We start from the raw sequence: 19,713 nt of genomic DNA, 5'->3' as shown, positions 1-19,713 counted from the left end.
AAAATTTCTTCAACATTAAAAACATATCAAGGATTGATACACAAAGTTTTTGGCACCTTTGGCCACTCAACTCAAAATTCAAGATTTTAGCTGTGAACCGGATCACTTAAACATAAAGCAAGATTTCATAATTCTCAAAATAAATTCATGTTTCTTAGTAATCACTATCTTGACTTTCCAGGCTAGAAGGGTGGAGGGTCATGAGGAGTAGAATTTACCGACGAAGGTATAGATAAAGAGAAATGGGGAGGGGGTGTCACACCTCCCTACTTCCCCCTCGCTAGCTACGCCCCTACTACGGAGAACAAAGATGTATATCTTATCCATTTTTATTCAACATCTTCATTAACCAACATCTTGAATAATCAAATCTGCATTCCCATCCCACCAGAAAAGCAGTAAAAAAATATTAGTTGGTTCTGTTACAATCATAATTAATTTTTAAATACTGCATAAGCTAAAAACGACAGAAAAGCAAACTGTATGCAATCGTTATGCTCTTATGCTGCTAAATTGTAATTTGAAACCGGGCACGTGAGAGCCATGGAAATCTCCCTGGGATTAAGATCTATCTCACTTATAATACAACAAATAGTTTTTTCGACAGATAATTTCATTGAAACCATAAGCAAAATTTCTTAAGTGCAAAGCATGCAGTAGAGTGAAGAAACAAAGTAAAACTATACATACTAAAACATCAGATTTACGCAATAATACCTCTCTTTCACATGTACCCAGCCAAAAAGGGCTACAATTATTTTTTTCAAAAATTAGCACGTTGAAATTAGTGACTGACTTAACATCAAATTAGGTTGTTGTCGAAAATGCCCTTAACTCTAATAATGTGATCATTATTTGCCTTGTAAATCTATGTCATTAAGAAAATCATATTGTGTACAGTCAGTAGCTTTCTATTCAAAAAATTGATTCATGGCAAGGTACTTTCAAAATTTCCGAAAAAGAAAACCTGAAAATTTGCAGGGGACGTCACATATCAAAAGTGAAGGTAAAATCATTTAAAAGGGTTTCAAAGGATTTGGTTCCTTCTCAAACTTCGTTACTGGGCATGCGCTTTCAATGTATAGTAAGATAGATCCTCGATCAAAAGAGCTCCTTTTACCTTTATTTGCCAATTTTTGAGATCAAAGTGTACTATCAAAAAATTTTAAAATGATAGGAACTCTTTTTACAGGAATAATTTTTTAGAATCTCGACCTCTCCTGACAAAATCTTTCCTTCTCGTCAAGAAATTTCCTGTTTGTCGCTAATGTTTAATCTTACTGTAAGTTTCGTATGCTTTTATAGTGCAAACAACATTAAATAATATTCAACAATGACAAGTAAGTTGGAATTTTCAGCTGCGTCAAGTTGAAACGATGTTATACACCCTAGAGGTGTTTACGCAGAGTTTACGGTGTCTGAATCGGGAAGTTGCCTCGTTATGATACAGTCTCACTTCAGTTCAACATTCCAAACAGTCAAATATTTCTCGAAGGTTGTTTAAGGATGCCTGGAAAGAAGTGAAAGGTTTTGATGACCATTTTGGGTGAGCAATTCTTCTAGAATCCAAATAGGAATAGCTTTTTAATCGGATGTAGAAGGTGTTTTTTTGTGTCCGAAAATCACTTTGGCCATAAAGATTTTAAGTTTGTTTCTGGCGTAGAAAGTTAGCAAATAATTATTTACAGGACACATCCAGTTTCTTTGCTGTTATTTCAATGAATAGCGTTTATCTCTGAAGGCTATTTTCTCAACAATGTTTACACGTCTGCTGGAGTTGTTTGGACTTTTCATTTGCTAGGAGACAAAACTTTAGGCTAATGTTCACTCCATCATTGGCAATTACTGCTTTTTCGCTTTTTGTACATTCCTACTGTGAGTACTCTTTTTAAACAAGCAATTATGTACCAGTGTGTATTTAAATTATTCAAGAATTGTCGGAATTGCTCTTCGTTTTATTAGATTTTCCCATCTCCTGCATTGTCATTTTAATTCTTGTCAATGTTATACTTATGGGCAAAGGAATTGAGGCTACTAACTTTGTCAGTACTTTGAAAGATTGCAGTGAACTGCCAAAAGAAGGTTTTCATTATTCTCAGCTACTAATTTCAGCTGTCCAATGCCATTGATCATTTTCATGGTTTTTTCTCTGTTACTTTTCCATTTTCAACTGATTGTTATGTGTAATAGCATGCTGATCCCATTGCTTGATCTAAACTTAATGGCGTTTATGTTAGATCTCTTAAGCCTTGCTCTAAGCAGGGTGCTTTCCTTATATATCCTCTTTGATTAGTCCTGAGCATCATCATAAGTCAGATCCATAACCATAGTATGCTTTTTTCTACCTCTTTGTATGTTCATTTTTAATGACTATACTTCTGCTCCACAAAGTAATATCCTCCATTCTAACACCCTCTCTGTCCCCTTCGGAAGGCCTGAAATTACAGAGATAAAATTCAGGAACAAAGCAAAACGGCGCCGAGAATCTAATGTAATTCAAAATAAATTCAATAAAACAAATATATATATACATACTAATATTTTGCCTGATTAATTTCACCTGAAATTACACCTGAAATTACAGGTTTAGCTCTAAGCAAAATCAAGGTGCTTCATAAAACGAGATCCTAAGAATGTTGAGACGCTCTATTTCACACATCTGAATACAATTGCCTTGAGAGCATCTTTGGGAGGAGTGCAAATAGTTGCTACCTAGCAAAAGTAGAAATCGGCTCTTTTTGGTATTGATTTGGAGATAGAGCTCCCATAGCACCACAAACTAGGGCTCTTGGTATGATATTGTGTGGTATTGATTTCTATACAGTATCATGTGAACAGGTCTCAGGTGATATCTCCACACACATATTTTCAAACGTTCGCATTTCTTCATAATGAAAGGAAATCAAGTGTTTGGTGTCCAAACTGAAACAATGCATTTTCAAATATTATTTCGTTTTTTAATACTTGATGTAGGATCGAGTATAAAATTTCATCAAAATACCAGTGGTATAAACTCTTGCACAAATCTTATAGATCATAATATTGCATTCATTTGAAAAGATGGTTTAAGTCTGATCAACATTATTTAATAACAAAATTTTACATTTTCGTTTTACATTTTCAGATGCTCATTAAATTACTCTCCATGGCTTCTCTAAGGTGCACTTTAGGCGTCTGTGCCCTTCCAGGCAAGGCCTGATATTATCCCCTGTTTATTAAAGCAATTCTTCTGTTATGATCATTCACCAGCAATTGTTGCTCAGAAGGTTTTCTCAAGTTCTGTCATATGCTCAACCTTATAACATTTACCAGAGAATCTTCATATGTCCCACCCATCTATCAACTATTAACACCTTGGTGTCCTTCCTTTTGGTCTCAATCCTACATACTTGCACTGTTTCAATGCCATAGTTAACAACTCTGGATGTCAGTCTCTCAAACTGCTAGCATTGCTTGATTGTTAGAAAATTCCAAACCTGGTTGCCAAACTTCCACTGTAAAACCCCTGTAAAACCCTCTGTAAAATCCACTGTAAAACCCTCTTTGAATTATCTTTCCCTTTTTTAAGAATTTTGTAAAGATTTAGTTAAGAAATAATATTAGGCATCTCTGGTGCACTCCCCTTCCAACTGGACTATGTTCAGTTTCTCTTCATAATGCTACTCTTACTCTTTAGAGTAAGAGCCTTCCAATTCCTGATGACAAGCCTTGCTGTAACCAGAATGAAGATGCTCCATTGAACAAACCCCTATTTATAAGTAACTTAGCTCTTTATTTTTAAAAACTTCAATGTTTAGGTCTCAAGGCCTAAAAAATTTTGATGGTTGATCCTTTTTTAAATTTTTTGGCTTACAAACAAGGCTTCAAAACATTAATAATATCTTGCAAAAGTTTCATGAAGATAGCTGCTGTATTTGTTTAATGACAACATATTTTTATAGCATCTTTTCAAATTTATTGCATATAATGTCTTCGAAATTTTGAAGCTGTCCCAATACTTTTGGAACGTAAGTGTAAGTGTTATAGTATTATAAGTTATTGGCAGTTTAAGAACTTTTTCAGTACCATTAATAATACTGCTTTCGTCAACATGCATGGCTTTATATGCCACAAAGGAAACCATTATAACAAACAAAAGTAGCCTCCTTTTTGATTGATATCCATGAAATAACGTGATTTGCCTAATAACTGTTTTCGTTTCAAACCCCAAGCGTTAGTGTCTCTGTACAAATAGAAGGCCATTGTAGTATGAGATCTGGGGTTTAGTGTTTTTTAGAACAAGGAGTGATCTCAGACAAAATTTTGCAAAATGCAAGCAAAAGCAAAAATTAGCTCTTTTTTCGTTTCCTCTCTTTCTTTTAAAATTTAATTTTAGTTTACTTTAAAATCTATGTCAGATTACAAGTGAAACTTATGTCAAAGCTCCTACCGAATCAAGTAAATATATTGAAGCAAATAAAACTTGACTTAATTTTTTAAGTAAAAAGTAAAATGAGCAAGGGGGTATTCCCAGAACCAAGAAAGTGTTTTTTAACTAACTGTTTCTTTTGAAAGTGGTTGAAGAGTCAGTTTAGTTGCAGTATTGAATTATAACAGATTTTTTCCATCACAGAGAATAACATTTTGTAAATGTAGCATAGCTCCCAACTTTTTAGAAGTCACTGGGGGGTCAGGTATATATATATATATATATTTATCTATATACCTTCGTGCATATGGCAAGTCAGCTTTCGAGCTAACATTCTACTATCGTAGGCTTATATAACTGTATCGCTATAATTTATGATTTTAAGTGCCATGCGGATCAGCGGGTTTAAAGGAGTTTATGTGGGCTGACCCGGGGATAGTGTGTAACTTGGGAGCTATGTGTAGTCCTGAAGCTTTATATCAGCTTCTTAACATGGGTTTAACCTCAAGTTTTCTATACAATGTCATTATCTCATGTGTATCTGTTTTAAAACTTTTATGCTGTTTATCTTATTAAACCTTTGAACATTCGATTCATTTTTAGGTATTGCTATTTCATACCTAGAACTGCTCTATCATCTTTTGTTGTACCAAACTAGCTTGATTTGTGTATTACACTTAAACAGTAACTTGAATTGTTTTTTTTATTTTTATGTGTGAAATTTTGTACTGTAAGGTTTTCTTTTATTCAATTTTGTTTTACTTTATCTTCTATGCTATAACAATTTCTTTGCAATAAAGTATTTTGATCCTTTTTATAAATGCATTCTTTCAAGTTTTGTCCATTCTTTTCTAGGATAGAAAAACAGATGATGGCTTCAATTAAAGGAATGCAGCTGCTCAAATTACCTGAATTGGTAAAGGAAAATGCTCCACCTAATGCCAGTTCAAATTCTGCAATCCTAAAAGCACCATCTGCTAAACCCTTTCAATTGTTATCAGCCCAGATAAAACCTCCTAATGACATGAGCCCAAAACTTATAATTATCCCAGGGGTTTCTAAGACTACACCTCATAGCATTCCCCTGCTAAAACTGCCCCAGAATACAATTTCTACTTCTAGTCAACATCCCAATAGGGAACATTGTTTCCATGCAAGATTGTACCATTTTCCGTTGTTAAAGAAGCCAGCAGTCAAGGAACAGATTTCACTGGTTGAAATTCCAGTCAGAGATGACAGGGCTCTTGAAATCCCTCAGTTGATTCAGATTCCCGTGAAGCAAGTTAATGATATCATCTCAACTGGTTCAAAGCATTTGAAAGAACACCATACCAAGTTGAATCTCCCTTACAATGTCATCCAATCAAGAGTAAGGGAGCCAAGCAACATTGAAATTGATGCATCTCAAAATATGGGAAGAATGCCTGGAAGCAAGCCATTGAAACGGTATGGTTAAAATTAAAATGTATGATTCTTGAAGCAAAGCTAAATAATAATGATAATAATAATAAGAGCTTGCCAAATCTCTGTTACGGAGCAGTTACTGTAACTCAAAGACAGAACTGCTAGGAAATACAACATGTACAGTATAGTACCACAGGCTAATTTTCACTTAAGTTTGAAAAAGTTCAACCAATTTCTCGATTTCTATCAGGCCTAGTTTGTGTTGCTTTTTAGAATTTGTTCCATTTCTGGAACGTGTCTTTTGAATTTTTTGCATTGCCATAAGTGTTCCATGTTTTGTTCATGTAACCCACACCTTCTTCAACTAATATTATCATATTCTTCTTTGTGATTATCTGTTAAATCGGTCATGTTTAGTTTCAATTTTAGTAGCGTTGGTCCTGTTTTATGTTTTAGGTATTCTTTATTTCAAAATTGCCTTTTTTAATGAGCCTCATCTTTGTTTTATCGCTATTCTTTACTTGCTGCTCTATCCTCTTTATGATCATTTTGCTTTTTACTATTTTTTTCCAATCTTTTCTTGATAGATCTGAAATTTGTTTTTCTGAGTATTGTATATTTAGTTCAATCAAGTCATTCGTTATTTCATCATACCAACAATTTCTTAGGTTCAGGTGCTTTTGTTCTTGGTATACCTGTTTTGTTAAACCTGTTTCTTTCATGTTTATTAGTTTATGTAGGTACATAGTTTTATAAGTCTTCGTAGTTTTATTTGATAAGCCATTTGCATAAGTCCACATTCATATAGGGTGTTGATTTTGGTATTGAAGTAGTCAGAGCTGTCGCATCTTTTTGTATATTTTTCAGGATTTTTAAGATTTTTTGTTCATATAAGTCCATGTTTCACACCCATATAAGATTTTAGAGATAAGTACACTTTCAATCAATGTTATGCTTATTTCCATGCTTTGTTTTTTGAATGCTGGTTGGCTGATTAAGAATTTTATTTCATTAATGATTGCCTTTGCTTAATTTTTCCTGCTATTAATGCATTCCTCTACTGTTCCTCTGTTATTTTCTATATCTCTTAGGTATTTATATTTGCTCACCTCTTTTAGGGCTGCCTCATTAAGCGTTGGTTTCTTACCTTGGTCTTTACTCTGTTTGTTTTTAAAATTCATTTTCATTCTTTCACTCTTATCAAGGTTAAAGTTTGCTAGACTTTGTTATCGAAATTCTTCTGCTATGTTCAACATTTGTTGCATTTTCTCTATTGGAATAGTGCAAACATAATATCAGCTTGATACAATAGAGGTGGGATAACCATCCTTCCATATCGTATTCCTAGTCTCTTTTTAATTATAGGTTCCATTACTTTATCAATGTGATTTGCACATATCAGGGCTACTAATATGGTGCTTTGTTTACGATTCTCACCTATTTCAATGTCCTGAGAAATGCCACATGGTGTATTTATTTGTACACAGTCTTCTTTGTTCAATTCATAGATACTCTTTAGGTATTTTTTTTCTACTCCACTTTTTTATAAATCTAGTAAACATGATTTCAAACATAATTTGTCAAAAGCTTTTTCTAGATCAAGGAACACTAAATTGATACCACATTTAATGTATTTGTAGTAATCAGTCACTGCTTGCCACACAAATAGGTGATCTTGGGTGGATCTTCCCTTTCTCCCACCAGCAGCAGCCTCTGAAAGCCATTTTCTGTATTTTTCCTTAGCCTTTTTAGTATTAACTTTTCAAAGATTTTGCTGATATTGATAGTTAGAAATATTCCTTGCCAGTTTATTTTTCTCCTTTTACCTTTTCTCTTGTATATTTTAACTATTGATTTTTTCCATGTTTTTGGTGTAACCCCCTTTTCAAATGCATAATCCCACAATTCATATAAAATTCATTATACATATTATCTAACCCTGGGCTTTTCTTTGTTTTTAAAACATTTTGGAGTTCCCATTTCATGAATGGTGCATTCTCTGGGGACCTACTATCACCTTGTCTTCTTGCAATGTTTTTGAACAGGATTGTTTTTAGCCTTACATGTTTCTTGTATTTATTTTCTGGTTTCCTGCTTGATAATAGTTTCTTGAAATAGCATTCATGCTCTTTAAGGATTTCAATAGTGTCTGTAAGTTCTTTTCCATGTTCATTTATGATTAATGTTAGGTACTCAGTTTTCTTACCAAGTATTTCTTACCAAGTCATTTTATCCATTTTTGTTCTAAGCTTTTTCAATTTTCCTATGTTAGTTTTTTCAATGATTTTTTTGTTAATTGTCTTGATTCTTATTTTTGTGATATTCCTATTAATTACATTCCCATCATGTATTTCTGTTGTTAGTTTCTTCTTTAATTTTCTTTTCTTCCTTTTCAAATCTCTGTGCTCTTTATCAATATAGCTATTATTATTTTTTGTAGCATTAATCCTTATTTTCAAACATTTTTCCATTACAATTTTTAGCTTTTTTCCCATTTGAAATAGATTTGATTTATATTTTCTTGCTCATCCACATTAAATGTCACATTCTGTGTTTGTTTTGTGAAGTTCTGAAGCGATTCATCAGTGATTACCCATTTATACTTCATAATTTCTTTTGGAATAATGGTATCTGGGTTTTGACTTTTTAGGCTAAGGTCTAGAATAATAGCATTATGATCAGATTCCTTGATACTTCTCTTCGTAATCCTCTCTAAAACATAGTTTCTTTCCTCGTCTATCAGCATGTTTTTTATTTTTGGTAAGCATTTTTTATTTACAATTACATAATCCAGAATTGATTGTCTGTCTTGGTTTTCTGTGTCTGTTGTTATAATATGTGTCCATACACCTTGGCATTTATAATTTCTTTTGAGTAACTAAAGCTTTCTCTTATTTATTATTTTAATGAGTTTTTTTCCGGCTGGGAGTTTTGTGTTGTGATTTCCTTTAATATAATCTCACACTTTCAGTCCTGGTAATTTTAGGCGTGCGATGGCACGCGCACGCGCACGTCTCCACACACGCCTAAAACTCCCGAGGCGTGCTTTCTATCGCACGCGCAAATCCACGTTTTGAATTACTTTTCTTTTTCTATTTGTTTCTTTTAATTTCTTGTTTATCTTTTTAAGTAATTTTCAATTTCATTTGTGTGGGTTATATTGATGGCATCCCCGGAGGCATTTTAACTCTTTACTTCGTTTAAATTAGGCCCGGTTTCCATTTATCCGTCTTTGTATGTCTCCGTTCTCTCTCTCCGTTCCTTTCGTATTTTCTTGAACATATACCTCGGGCCACTCTGTTTTGGTCAAAACGATAACATGGGTGTTTCTATTACTCCATTATTATCAGTTCTCATATCCTTTGCTCGAGCTCTTTTCTTTTTGAAACTGAGATTGAATGACTTCGTTTTTGAATGCCTCTGTCTTCGCTGTTCCAAATAAAACGACCCGTATTCAAATGATTCCGTCTCGGATAACTCCACTTTGAACAAAGTTTTTGAATAACGGTTTGGTTTGGTATCAAATGACACCGTTTTTGAGCGTATTAACGAAGCTCAAAATCTCAAACAGATTCACGCAAATCCGTTCTCATACGGAAACGGAGAAATGGCAACAGAGCCTAAAAGACTTTTATTCATTTTGTTAAATCATTTTGTTTTCAAGAAACTTCTTTTAAAATTCCATAAATTTTTTTTGGTTTTATGAAAACCTCATACGCTTTATCAAACAGTGATACACACATTCTAATACAAAGATGACATCAGGTCTTCATAAAAATCGTAAGGTTTCCATATGGATCGCACGTCATCACACGCCATCGCACGCCTAAACTTTTCAAGGCGTGCGCTTACCAGCACGCCGCCAAATTTCATATTACCAGGACTGCACTTTCATATTATAGTCACCTTATACTATGATTGATTTTTGTTTATTCTTTGCTTTAATTGAATAATGATCAATTTTATCTATTTAAGTTCTGTGTACTTGTTTCTTGCTTACCATACACAACCCCAAAGATGGTCTCCTCACTTCCCAATTTGATATTCAACCAAACTTGTTCATTTTCATCATCTCCTATTTCTAACACATTTTTTTCTTCAAGACTCTTTGTAAGTTATCCATATTCCTCCTCCATCTTTTTTTGTTCTACGTTGCTCTATTGGATCACAATATCCTTTTAAATGAATTATATTATCACATGAATTAATTTTAGATTCATCAATGCATAATATTGTTTGTATAATGTAGCTTGGCATTCACCAAAGCATGGGCATTTATTAAATAGCTTCAGAGTTCATGGCAGAATGTTGCCAGGCCTTATTGCAATTTAACAATTCAGCTGCAACATTTCCCTATTTAACTTTAGAACTAATTTATGCTAAATTGTTTACTGTAAGGCAGATTTGAATTGTGTTCTTATGAATAGAAAAAATGTGTTCCTATTCTGAAAATCTCTTATTGGAATTCGTGATTAAATTAAGGGACACAGCGTTGCAACAATGATATTATATTTTGCAGAAAACGGCGTAGAAAAAGGCCTGTTGCTTCTGTGAAAAATAACGTTTCGCTGTCTTCTTCCAAGCAACTCGAAAATTTTGCTAGTAGGAAAGAGTCTTGTGTCTCTCAGAGTACACAAACAACTACGGATGAGCCTAAGAGAACAAAAAACCGACGGAAGAAGATGAATTTGATGGCTTTGTTAGAAGAAGCGGCATTGTTTGACGCAAGTAGTGCCTCTTCTGGGGAGGAAGATTTGGCCCTGAAAATGCTCAAGAACAAGTCTTTTTTGGTTAAAGGTGATCCTTACAAAGAATCTAGAGATGGGCAGTCTCTGTGTCGTGGGATACCTCAAACAAGCTTAGAGGAACTTTTGCTTCGAAATTTTGACGAAGGACCCGGTAATGTACAAGTAACTCCACCACGATATCCTTTGAAAGATAAAAGAGACTCGATAATGTTGGAAAAAAGACGTAAAACCGAGTCAAGTACCCAAACAATCAGTGATGTTAATATTCCAAAATGTTTAGTAATTGATAAGCCAAAGACCTCTGCTGGACTTTCATGGAAAGAAATGATCCTCTTGTCGCAAGGAACGTCTACCAATGATCCTTCTCAAAGCAGTGCTGCTTCCTTAAAAGAAATTGGAGTCCAAGTCTCCGAATCTGTGCCTGCCATTGACAAAATTGAGCAAACATCACAAACGGATTTTACGAGTGACAATGATGTTGTAAGCACGCTGTTAGAAAATTTAAAAAATCAAGGAGCTTTTAAAGAAGAGCATTTGACTGACGGTAAAAAGAATGGACGTGAATTAGATTTAGCTCAACAGCAAAGATACCCTTGGCAGTACATAGCAGATACAGACTTTTCTGATGTGGCCATGGCACAGGAAAAGTTAATGAAATCTGTTAAATCACAGAGGCCGGATTTAGTTGAAAGAAAATGGCAAGAGGAATCTATGTCACGTGATTTGGATCACCATAAGACTGCTTCACCAACGAATTCAAAAAACGCAATATATGACAGCTCCATAATAGTGCAGGTTTGTGTTTCTAATCTTTTTTAATTCTTTTACAAATAACAACTAAAGTCAAAATCTGCTCTCTAACTTTTCTATTCTTGTATGGATTATCTAATCTGACATGTCTTGATGGCGATAAATGTGAGCGAAAGAAGGAAGATGCTTGTAGACGATTTTAAGATCATTTCAGATCAAAGTCTCTCAGTCAACAACAGTTCTAAAAGCCGTTCTAAAACTAGGTACATTTGTAAAGTAGATGGCTAAAGCTGTTTTTAAGGAAATTCAAAAGCATGCCCATTATTCAAAACAACACAATATAGTAGATTTGATTGCCATAATTTTTTAGCTGATTCTAGAAATATAATTCCTTCTCAAACCTTTTTATATATTTATAGTTTTTGTTAATTCGCTTTCACATACTGTCTTTTTACTGGTAACATCTACTTTAAGGTGATAAATGTTGTCCTTATTGATGAAGCAAAAATGTCTTTGAAATAACATTGTATTTTATCCCCTTAACTGGTCGATTTGTATCATGGCGATTCCAAGTAAACCACCATTTCGCCAGTATATGCCAACGGAACGTGAGATAATAAAGACAAAGGTTTTATAGTTCTCGGCAATTTCACTTTGGTGTTCGTCCTAGTATAATGACCACATGTTCAAGCAACATGCTCTTTTTTAGAAGTATTGTTTTTAAGTTATGTAAAGCATCTGGTAATGAATGTGAATGAATGTGAATATAATTTTTTGTGATATTTTGGCAGTCACGCCCCGTGCACGCACCACCAGAGATCTTTCTTGGAATGAAAGTCAAAGATGAGTGTATTGAGTTGAGTAGCATCGACGGCGCAGAGGCTAGTCGCCCAATTAACATTGTTGAAATTTCAAGAACGTCATCCCCAATAATGATTGTCAATGAAGTTGTTGAGAATGTTATGATCAGAGACATTCCACTCGAGATGCTTCAGGAAAGTTTTGATGTTGGTAAAGAGATTGATATTAACAAAGCATACGTGCAAAAAGAAACTGTAGAAACTCGATCAGACGGCCATCAGATACCCGAGAGTCTTGTCGTGAAAGACACGATCTCAGAAGAAAAGGAACATGTGGTTTTGAAGTCAAAATTCATCAATGACAAAGCATTTTTAGCATTTAAAGATAGAACGTAAGTTTTTCTTTTTAATCTTTACTATTAACAAACATCTGGTAAATGTTTTCATATAATTCCATGTTAATGCTATACCTACAGAAAGGTTGTAGCAACGTAGACTTCCTGCTCTTTCACCCATCAAAATGTCAATCGCGTTGCAGGTTCACCCTGTTGATTCCTTTAGGAAACCAGAATACTGTTTTTGCATTAAAAGCTACATAAATTGTGAAATCAAGTGATTTTTTTATAATTTTTTAATGTAACTGAATGTAAAATCACAAAATGATAAAAATTTTCCCGCATCGATAGTGCGAATAAGTACAGAATCTTCGATGCAAACAAAATTTGTCTCTTTAAATCTTGCTATTGATCTTGAAAATGTACCCGAACTCCAGGAAAAATAAGATCAATTCATTTTGAAAATTTTATTTCGTGACATTGGATTCTCGTCGTCGTATTGCTTTGTTCCTGTATATCTTTCATTTTAAAATCTCATTGCAGGATTCACAGAATCCGGCGGACAGCCTATCCTGCGTTTCTTCCTTCTCACACATTAATAAATAATGCAGCTTTAATATAAATCCTTGTGTTTCTTTTCTCTAACACCAGTTCAGAAGTAGCAGCCCAAGCAAGCAAGCTAAACAGTATCCTAGCCGTTGGACCAAAGGACAGAATGCACAGCAATCTTAGAAATATGTCTGTGCAGCTGGATGCCTTGGATGAGCTGTACGAGCACTTGCAGAAAGAGCTGAAGGATTCTGCAATGGTTTGTAAAAAGTTTATTGCTTATTAGTTAGATGCATTGGTTTACTAGCAAGGCCAGTTCAAGAGATAGGATTTTTATGCTACTAAAATACCTGAAACAGCAAACACCAAGGACTAGATGTGCTGCTGTCCTTTTTTTTGGGAAAGGATTGTTTTTCTGTTGGTCTGGGTGGGTATGTGAATTTCTACTTACCTGAACCGATCTTTGTTGGGATTGGTTGACAATCGCTTGGTGTTAAATGTAATTTTTATCTTGCGTGATTTCCAGCCTTGAACTAACTCCATGTTTTTTTCTGATAGCTGATGCAGACAGTAGATACACTACATCATGGGTTTCTAGAAGAGCCGAGGCCGTTGCGAAAAGTCTCAGCGCTTGAAGAAGAAAACATTCCATCAGGAATACGTAATATTGTGGAAAACCTACCCGCAGATGCTGTGCAGTCAAGAAAAGAGAAAATTGAGAGCTTACGTGTTGAAGCAGGGCTGACAGAAGACGCCCCATTTGCTGGGCTCGATACAAAAGAATCGATTGCCAGTAGTTATGAAGATGGGGAGATGCAGATGGAAAATGAAGATGGTATAAATTCTTCTATGTAGCCCTTACCTTTATGTAAATTATACTTTCTATAACGATGTATTCCACAATGGATTCCCTTCTTAGCACTCTTTTTATCGTTGTATTTGTAGTATTTCCTTATTAGCATTCCTTTCAGATTTGCAAAATTTGGATGAGGATGTACGCGAAAATTCAACAGTCATAACACTGTATCTTTCCAAATTTGTTAGAAAAACTTCATTCAATATTCAAAAACTTCATTGAGAGTAGAAATTGGTTCATCTTGATAGTCTTTTTAAATGTTCTAATTTATGAAATCTTCGTCAAAGTTAGAAATAGAATATTCCGATTAACATTTCAAACAGTCTCGAAATCTCATCGTTATATAAAACACTAAAATAGTTTTGATTGATTTTGACACCCTGGCATGTTATATAGTGACTTAGTTTACCTTACATATATCAATATAATGTTTGGATCTTTAAACACGAAGATTAAAGTTGTCTGGTTTATTGCAAAGAGCTCGAAGTCATCTAGACCGAGCTATTCATGTTTTGTTGTGCAGAACAAAGGTATAATTATATTTTTATGCATATCTTGCAACAAAACAAAAACCTGCAAGATAACTTTAATTTCTATATTCCTCTGACGCTTGTAGATTATGACTATCAATCAAAGAATTCTCAAGCGGATTCCTGTAACGAATCGGCACAGCTGGCGGTATCTACCAATCAAAGCCAAGATTCCCTTGGGATTCAAAGCCATGTTTCTCTTGGGAATAACATTGACAATAAAGAAGAAGGTATTGAGGAAGACGGTGCAAGACAACGAATTATCGACAAGCATCCAACTATGTCTGGGAAAAGAAGAGAAGAAGATGCGAAGGCAAAGGAAATGTACGTCTGGTCAATGCACCCTTTATTCGTATTATTCATTATAATCAGAACTTTGCTATAAATAAAGCATTGATGTTGTATATCGCTAAATTTAGGTAATGTTTTGTTTATATTGAATGTGTTAGAGTATGGACTTCGTTTCCAAGCACACCTTAAGATCTTATGCACCTCTTGCTAATTCCGACAAATAAAACCTATAAAGTTGACCTGCTTTTCAGGGAATTGAAATTAAGGATAGAGAAGAAGAGACAGTCTTTGCATGACTGGATGAAGAAGAAGCGAATCGAGCGAAACGAGAAGTATCTAATGGAAGTTGAAGAGAAGAGACAGAAAGAAAGTAGGCCATTTGTAAGTAAAGCGAAGGTACGTCAATTGATTGTCAACTTATACACATTGAATGGGGAAAACAAAGTATAAATTTATTGTATTGTATCTAGGTATGCTTAAAATGTAATTTTATGTTTTCAAAAACAAATTTCATATTTTATGCAACTTTTGAAAACAAAGGATGTGGGGTTGTTTCCTGTAGGTGATATATAAATTTGAATAAATTCTTGGTTCATATTCTGTTTGGTTCTTGCAATTGGCATATTATTTCTGCACACTGATCACTTCTGATGGAAATGCATTTGAAATATCTGGCAACGAAGTATATCTGGCAGTGTAGTTAGCAACGAAGCAATTGAAATGAAATGAAATGTGGATTAACATTGACCTGGCGGGAAACAAATTGAGAGATTTGATTGAGACGCTCCAATAATTTATACAGATTGTAGGTAACACGAACCTTAAAAACTTGGGGGGTGGGAGTGAGTGGGTGTAGGAGGGCCATGGAAAATGAAAGCTACTGATAAAGACAAAGATTAAGAAGACCTTGTTCCTTATTACTCCATCGTCAGTGGATTTTACCAAGCAACTAACTTTTTACAACAATTGAAAACTTAACCAATTCATAGAACCTAGAGATATCACATCCTTTTTCTTTACCACCTCTACCCAAGCTACGTAGATAATGTAAGTTTTTGATTTTCTACAGAATACCGACCCTGTACGTCCAGTGGACATAAAATTGGCGAAGGAAAAGAAGGCTATGAAAAAGTAAGCAAAGTTTTTATCTTTTACTATGTTTGAAGTGGGCCTGAGATCTTCTTATGCGAGCGCGATTTTCAAGAAGCATGTGGTGAATTGAAGCTGACAAAAAATACTTCCATGCTTGTGTAATATTTTAATGTAAGTTACAATAGGAGAATAAATTAGAATTTTGATTTTTGCGTGTCAGTTCTCCTTTAAGGCTCAGTGTATTTAGGCGCCGGCAGCAACTCAACTTCGATTTCGGAAAATGCAATGATTTTGAATTTTTTATAGGGAAGTGAAAGAGGTAATATATCAGGAGCGAATTGACGGTGCACAGCAACTATTAGACGAGATTCTGGCTGTCAGGTCTAATGCTTTGAACATAGAAAAAGCATCGGTACCTCATGAGGTGACAGTAAAGAGACAAAATCGGACTGCCAGGTACCCAGGGAATGCTCCCCCGAGAACTACCAAGCACAAACTTTCACAGTCTTACCGAGGAGCTACGTCCAGGCCAAAAAGGTCTACCATGATACAAAAAGCACTTCCTGGTCAAACTGCTGAAAGGAAAGGAAGCTTAGGTGAAGGAACTGCGATTCTTGACAAGATATCGCCATCTTGGAAATATTCCGATATAGCTGAAGATGAGCAGTTTTTGAAAGAATTGGGTATTGATCTTGGAGCGCTAGCCACATCAAATGAAAATGAATCGTTTTTAGATCCAAATGGATTCGAACTCAATCCATACTCATCAACGGCTAGGTCGGATTCAAAGGGCTACAAATTAGACTTTGGCTCTCTGACAGATCGTCCTGCGTCAGCATCTGATACATCTAGGTCGAAAGGGCGTCGTTCTGTAGAGGGAAAGGAATTTGTTACGCAAAAGAGTATGGAAATGTATCGAAGAAAAACAGCAAAACTTGTTCGCGAGTCGTTGAAAAAATATGGCAATTATGACGATAACGATAACATGTACTATGCATCAATGGATTCTGATAATTTGCATGAGAGTGAAAAGTTAGTGCTAGAAGGAATCTTAAATGACAATGGAAACCTTGAGGAAGTTGATTTTAGTATGAAAAAGCGACAACGAACTAAAAGTCCAGTTGGTGGTGATGAGGACGTGCAAGGGATTTTGAGGCAGTATGGCCTTCTGGACCATGAATTGGAAGGGGGCGACATGCTAGAAACCCAATTGATACTGGTAAGAGAAGAGTGTTTATTGATTCAGTTTGTTGCAAGGGTCGGACGGGTGGCCAGGCTCGCTTACTTCATGTCACAAAAACCCATGGTCCCACATAAATTGGCCCATTATTCTGGTTTATAAAATGGATCTCAATGATTCACCCGGCTATAAAAATTTTTGAGTATTATGATTTTGGTACTGTTTAGTTTGTTCTTATAACCTGCGATCGCTGTATTTGCATGGATTTCCTGTTACCTGGCGTTTTCCACCAACCTGACTTTTTATATAAATTAATTCCATTTCATCTGGTGGCTGTATTAATTTTCTTAATTTGCTTGAAGCAACTTTATTGGAGCCACCTTAGAGAGGCTCAACCTGATCTTTCTTGAATTCAACCATTAATTCAATAATCTAATAAACTGTTTATTCAGATTTAATTCAGATTTATATTTGTATCCACCAAGTTTTATTCAAGTGCTTCACAATTGCTGCTAGCTTTTTTACCTCGACGTCTCCTCTCCAGCAACTTTAAAATGTCAGATTAATGCCAATATTGGACGAAGATATCACTTTGAAAGTCACCAACTGGGGTGTCCCGGAGCAGTCTAAAATTTATAAAAATTCGAACTGCCAGGCTTTATCCCTGTTAGAGGATATTTTCCTGTCAATACTTTCATATGCTGTTCTAATTCCGAATATTGTATGTTCGGAATTATTCCGAATATTCTGAACAGTATTGCAACACTCGCATTGTGTGGTTTAAATGACTTTATTCAGTCACCCAGCCAGGTGAGGGTGGGTTATTGGCTTTCCCTGTACCGACAAAAGCTTAGTTTGGTGAGTGAAAAAGTCTTTTCCAACCCTTGTGACTAATCTTGTAATCTTTCCTTCATTTTCCCAGGCTGAGGCAGATGCTGTTCTTGATAATATGGAAGAAGGACTGGAAATTGGCGGCTCTGCGGAGTCCATTGATTGGAACGAAATAAACAATATTTTAAAACAGAATTAAAATCTAAGCCATTGCATCTAATCTTCGGAACATAACAGCGGGGCCGCCGAGAGCGAGACCGCCGAGAGCGAGACCTCCGAGAGCGAGACCGTCGAGAGCGAGACCGTCGAGAGCGAGCCCGTCGAGAGCGAGCCCGTCGAGAGCGAGACTGCCAAGAGCGAGACCGCCGAGAGCGAGACCGCCGAGAGCGAGACTGCCGAGAGCGAGGCCGCCGAGAGCGAGACCGCCGAGAGCGAGACCGCCGAGAGCGAGACTGCCGAGAGCGAGGCCGCCGAGAGCGAGGCGTATAGGCCTCTAGCTTGGCAACGTTTTAATTTCATTTCATTTTCATTTCATTAGAAACTTATCTAAACAGGGTAACAATTCAGTGTAGAAACCTGTTTTACAATTGGCCCTGTGGAAAAAATACCTAACAATATCGAGTTATTTTAATTAAAAATAAAAATAAAATACAATACAAGCTAAAAGAGTAAGAAGACAGAAAGAGAAACGGAAAGAAGGACATGTTAGAAGTTTCAAGCCTCGATTTAAAGGAATGGATGGAGGATGCCAAATTTGATTCCTAGTCAAGATCATTCCAAACTTTTGCACCACGATAAGCGAAGGATTTTTATCCGTAAGATGTTCTCATTCGGGGTAATACCAGGTCAGTCATTGAGTTACGAAGACCGCGATTATGGCAATCTGACAGCTTAGAAAGCACCCACTAAGGTATTCTGGGCCTAGATCGTTCAGACATTTAAAGGCTATAGTTGAAGTTTCACTGTGAATAAGTGTCTCGACTGTAAACCGTCCTAAAACGTGAATCAAAGGTGCTGCAGATGTATCAAAATCACTGTTTGTTACTATTCTCGCTGCCCTATTTTGGATTTTTTGTAATTTATCCAATCTGGTGGTCCCACAGGAGTCCCATACGGAGCAACAGTAGTTAAGATGAGGCTCCACTATACCTTTATACATATTATTTAGTGTGCTAGTTGGCACATATCGCTTAGCGTATTTCAACAGGCCATGAGCCCGCGAAATCTTAGTTTGAATGTTCTTGATTTGGCTATCCTATTTAAAGTTATCATCAATCATTATGCCAAGATGTTTAGTTTCGTTCACAAACCCAATATCATCATTTCGTACGTTGAAACTTGGATTAACAGATGATGATTTCTTTATATGGCTTAGTTTTTGTTTTGAGCTAATTATCATTGCTTGAGTTTTAATAACGTTCGATGAGAGTTTATTCCCCGCGAAGCCATTCATTGAGACTTGCAAGTTCTGCGTTGACAATAGCATTCAAATCCTCCTTATTATCAGAGGCGTAACATGTGGTTGTATCATCAGCATACATTGTAGCATGGGTTCTGTTCAGTGCAAAGGGCAGATCATTTATATACAATGAAAAGAGGAGAGGTCCAAGGCATGAACCCTGTGGTACTCCCATTTCTATAGCCTGAATTTCAGAGGAGACACCATTAACATTGCAGAACTCCTTACGATTATTTAGATAGGAACGGAACCAATCATGTTCCATGCCTTCGATGCAATAATGATGCATTTTAGCTAAGAGTATATCATGATCAACAGTGTGGAATGTCTTTTTTAGATCAATTAATATTACAGCGTTGACTTTACTATTATCGATGTTAACGTACCAGTCTTGAGTGGATTTAAGCAGACATGTTACGACCGAGTGTACGACCACGAAGCTCGGAAACTCGACTGATGCATGTACAGATGTTTGTTTCT

At 35.6% G+C, this 19,713-nt stretch overlaps 1 protein-coding gene across 1 annotated transcript; it reads left to right on the top strand.

Annotated features, from left to right (window-relative positions):
• Positions 1-1,461: 1,461 nt before the first annotated feature.
• LOC135694626 (uncharacterized) lies at positions 1,462-19,218 on the top strand. Its single transcript, XM_089109838.1, has 11 exons — positions 1,462-1,546; positions 5,264-5,854; positions 10,332-11,355; positions 12,102-12,502; positions 13,097-13,253; positions 13,553-13,829; positions 14,467-14,704; positions 14,923-15,067; positions 15,741-15,802; positions 16,070-16,982; positions 17,866-19,218. Exons 2-11 carry the CDS (start codon positions 5,277-5,279, stop codon positions 17,971-17,973), a joined length of 3,903 nt encoding a protein of 1,300 aa, XP_088965964.1. The 5' UTR covers positions 1,462-1,546; positions 5,264-5,276; the 3' UTR covers positions 17,974-19,218.
• The last annotated feature ends 495 nt before the right edge of the window (positions 19,219-19,713 follow it).

The sequence above is a fragment of the Rhopilema esculentum genome, chromosome 8, assembly GCF_057945365.1.
Source record: "Rhopilema esculentum isolate cy_ngs chromosome 8, ASM5794536v1, whole genome shotgun sequence".
NCBI classification, from domain to species: domain Eukaryota; kingdom Metazoa; phylum Cnidaria; class Scyphozoa; order Rhizostomeae; family Rhizostomatidae; genus Rhopilema; species Rhopilema esculentum.
The sequence above is the reverse complement of the archived record's forward strand: the minus strand, read 5'-3'. Positions and strand labels throughout refer to the sequence as shown.